The 2,500-nt window shown below is 45.6% G+C and overlaps 1 protein-coding gene across 1 annotated transcript in view; it reads left to right on the forward strand.

Annotated features, from left to right (window-relative positions):
* Positions 1–2,500, forward strand: part of LOC134451723 (dystrophin-related protein 2-like) — a 58,208-nt gene that overhangs the window by 13,310 nt on the left and 42,398 nt on the right. The window contains exon 4 of the mRNA XM_063202126.1: positions 581–754. Coding sequence (XP_063058196.1) covers positions 581–754 — 174 coding nt within the window. The remainder of the gene's footprint in view (positions 1–580; positions 755–2,500) is intronic.

A 2,500-nucleotide genomic window follows, 5' to 3' on the forward strand; every position in this document is an offset into this window, starting at 1 on the left:
GTGTCTCCCTCTCCCTATCCCTCCCTAGCTTGCTCTCGTCCTCTCTCTTGCGATCTCTCTCTCTCTCTCTCTCTCTCTCTCTCTCTCTCTCTCTCTCTCTCTCTCTCTCTCTCTCTCTCTCTCTCTCTCTATCTATCTATCTATCTATCTTTTCCCCCACTCCCTGCCTCCATCTTTCTCACTCTTCTTTCTTCTCCCTCCTCAGTTGCTGTGTCTTGCTCTCCCTTTCTTTCACTCGCTTGCTCTCATCCTCTCTCTTGCAATCTTTCTGCTTTGTCCTCTCTTTCTCTCTCTCTCTCTCTCTCTCTCTCTCTCTCTCTCTCTCTCTCTTTTTTTCCCCCACTCCCTGCCTCCATCTTTCTCACTCTTCTTTCTTCTCCCTCCTCCTTAGCTACGGTGTGGGCCCCGTGTCCCCACAGTGTCCCGCTCTCCCTTTCCTTCCCTTGCTCGCTCTCGTCCTCTCTCTCTCTCTCTCTCTCTCTCTCTCTCTCTCTCTCTCTCTATCTATCTTTTCCCCCACTCCCTGCTTCCATCTTTCTCACTCTTCCTGTTCTTTCTTCTTCCTCTTCCTCCTCCTCAGCTGCGGCGTTGGCGTGGGCCCCGTGTCCCCCCAGTGAGCGCGTGCGGGGGCCTCGTCTCCTGCGTGCGGAGGAGTGGGAGTGGAGCCGGAGCAGCAGCTTTTCAGACGGGCAGTTGAGCGGGCAGCCCGAGAGGCAGTACTGGGAGCCCTGCCAGGCCTATGGTGGAGGAGGAGGTGGAGGAGGAGGAGGAGAAGGTGGAGGAGGAGGTGGAGGAGGAGGCAGCCCCAACGCTACTCACAGCCATCCTGCCACTCTGGACGACAGGTACAGACAATACAAGCACTACATGAATGTACTTGTACTGTACATGCAAATCATCCATACATACTTGGTGACACACATAACTACTTATGCATACCAGTACCTACGTTCGTACAATCTTATATATAGGCTAATATGATATATTATAACTATGGTAGGGACCGGTGCATACAATACAAGCAATAGGTGAATGTACTGTACATGCATATTCATACATACTTGGTGACACACATAACTACTTATTCATACAGTATCTTGTACATAACTATGGTAGGGACAGGTGCATACAATACAAGCAATACATGGATTTACTTACTTAGCCCACTTACTTATGTACTCTACGTACCGTCAATGTATACAGTATGTACACACGACACATCAATACAAACAGACATGTATACATCCATACTGGGAGAGCTGCCAGGACAGTGGAGGCAGCACAGACGCAAGCCATCTTGGCACTGCGCGGGACAGGTATACTATACTATACAATTACAGCATTATACAACAATAGATACAGTAACACAATACATGGAATGCACATATGCACAAACATGTGTGTATACACCTACATATGGTACATGTACAAATACATTTATTAGGCTATGTGTTGTCATTTCTTTAAGTATTGTACACACAACACTGGTGGTGTGGATCGGCACTGCCAGGGCCGGTTCTGGCTTATTTGGTGCCCTAGGCGAGTTTGAGTTCTTGCGCTCTAGACGACCGCCTAGTCGGCCTATGCTTAAAACCGGCCCTGGGCACTGCCCTCACGATCCGATTCAATCACGATTCGGGAGTTAGCGATTCGATTCGATTCGATTCATGCGATCCGATCCGATCCGATTCGATTCGATTCAATTCTACAATGCATTGCAATGCATTACATTTCTACTGAAAGCAAAGCAAATGTTTAATCAGTCATGATGAGGCAATGCAAGTAGTCAGATACTGAGCAACAATTTATTGGCTGTTTTCTGTATCAGTCTGTATCAGCCTTGCAATGTTTTGAAGTGCTTTTATTTAATTTAACATTCATTTGCTCCCGAAATATCCATGGAGGTAATTGAATCTTTAAAAAAATGCCGGATCGATTCTGGAACTTACCGGATCGATTCTGGATCGTCCATGCCCCACATTGGATTGCATTGTAGTGGCACTACTGTATTTTAGCTCGAGTTTGCTTTGCAAGGTGTGTACTGTGTAAGTAATGGAATTTTCTTCAATCTCCTCAGAGTAGTCGAATGGAATCCCATGCGCAAGTAAAAGAATTTCCTTGAGCATCCACAAAACTGTTTTAAAACCAACAACTTCTAAAAACACAGAAACCGACTCCTTTTTCAGAAAAAGAAAACAAAAAAACTAACTAATTGATCTTTTGGAACATCAGGCCCTAGAACACATTCATCCGAAGGACATTTTTTCCTTCCCTCTCAAACTAAAGTTGTACTGCTTGTGTAACTCATTGTAGTAAACCCACAGGCGTTGCAGCACTTCGTCGATGTGTGAGCCACATTCTCCTGTCACATGTGCACAAGCATTAATGTGATCAACAGCACAAATATTGCACGAGTTATCATTCAGTCAATGGCAATATCCATGCCACTGGGCTACTGGGCTTGCACAATATAAAACAGTAAACAGAACTGCTACATATT

Source organism: Engraulis encrasicolus, chromosome 7 (assembly GCF_034702125.1).
Source record: "Engraulis encrasicolus isolate BLACKSEA-1 chromosome 7, IST_EnEncr_1.0, whole genome shotgun sequence".
NCBI lineage: Eukaryota > Metazoa > Chordata > Actinopteri > Clupeiformes > Engraulidae > Engraulis > Engraulis encrasicolus.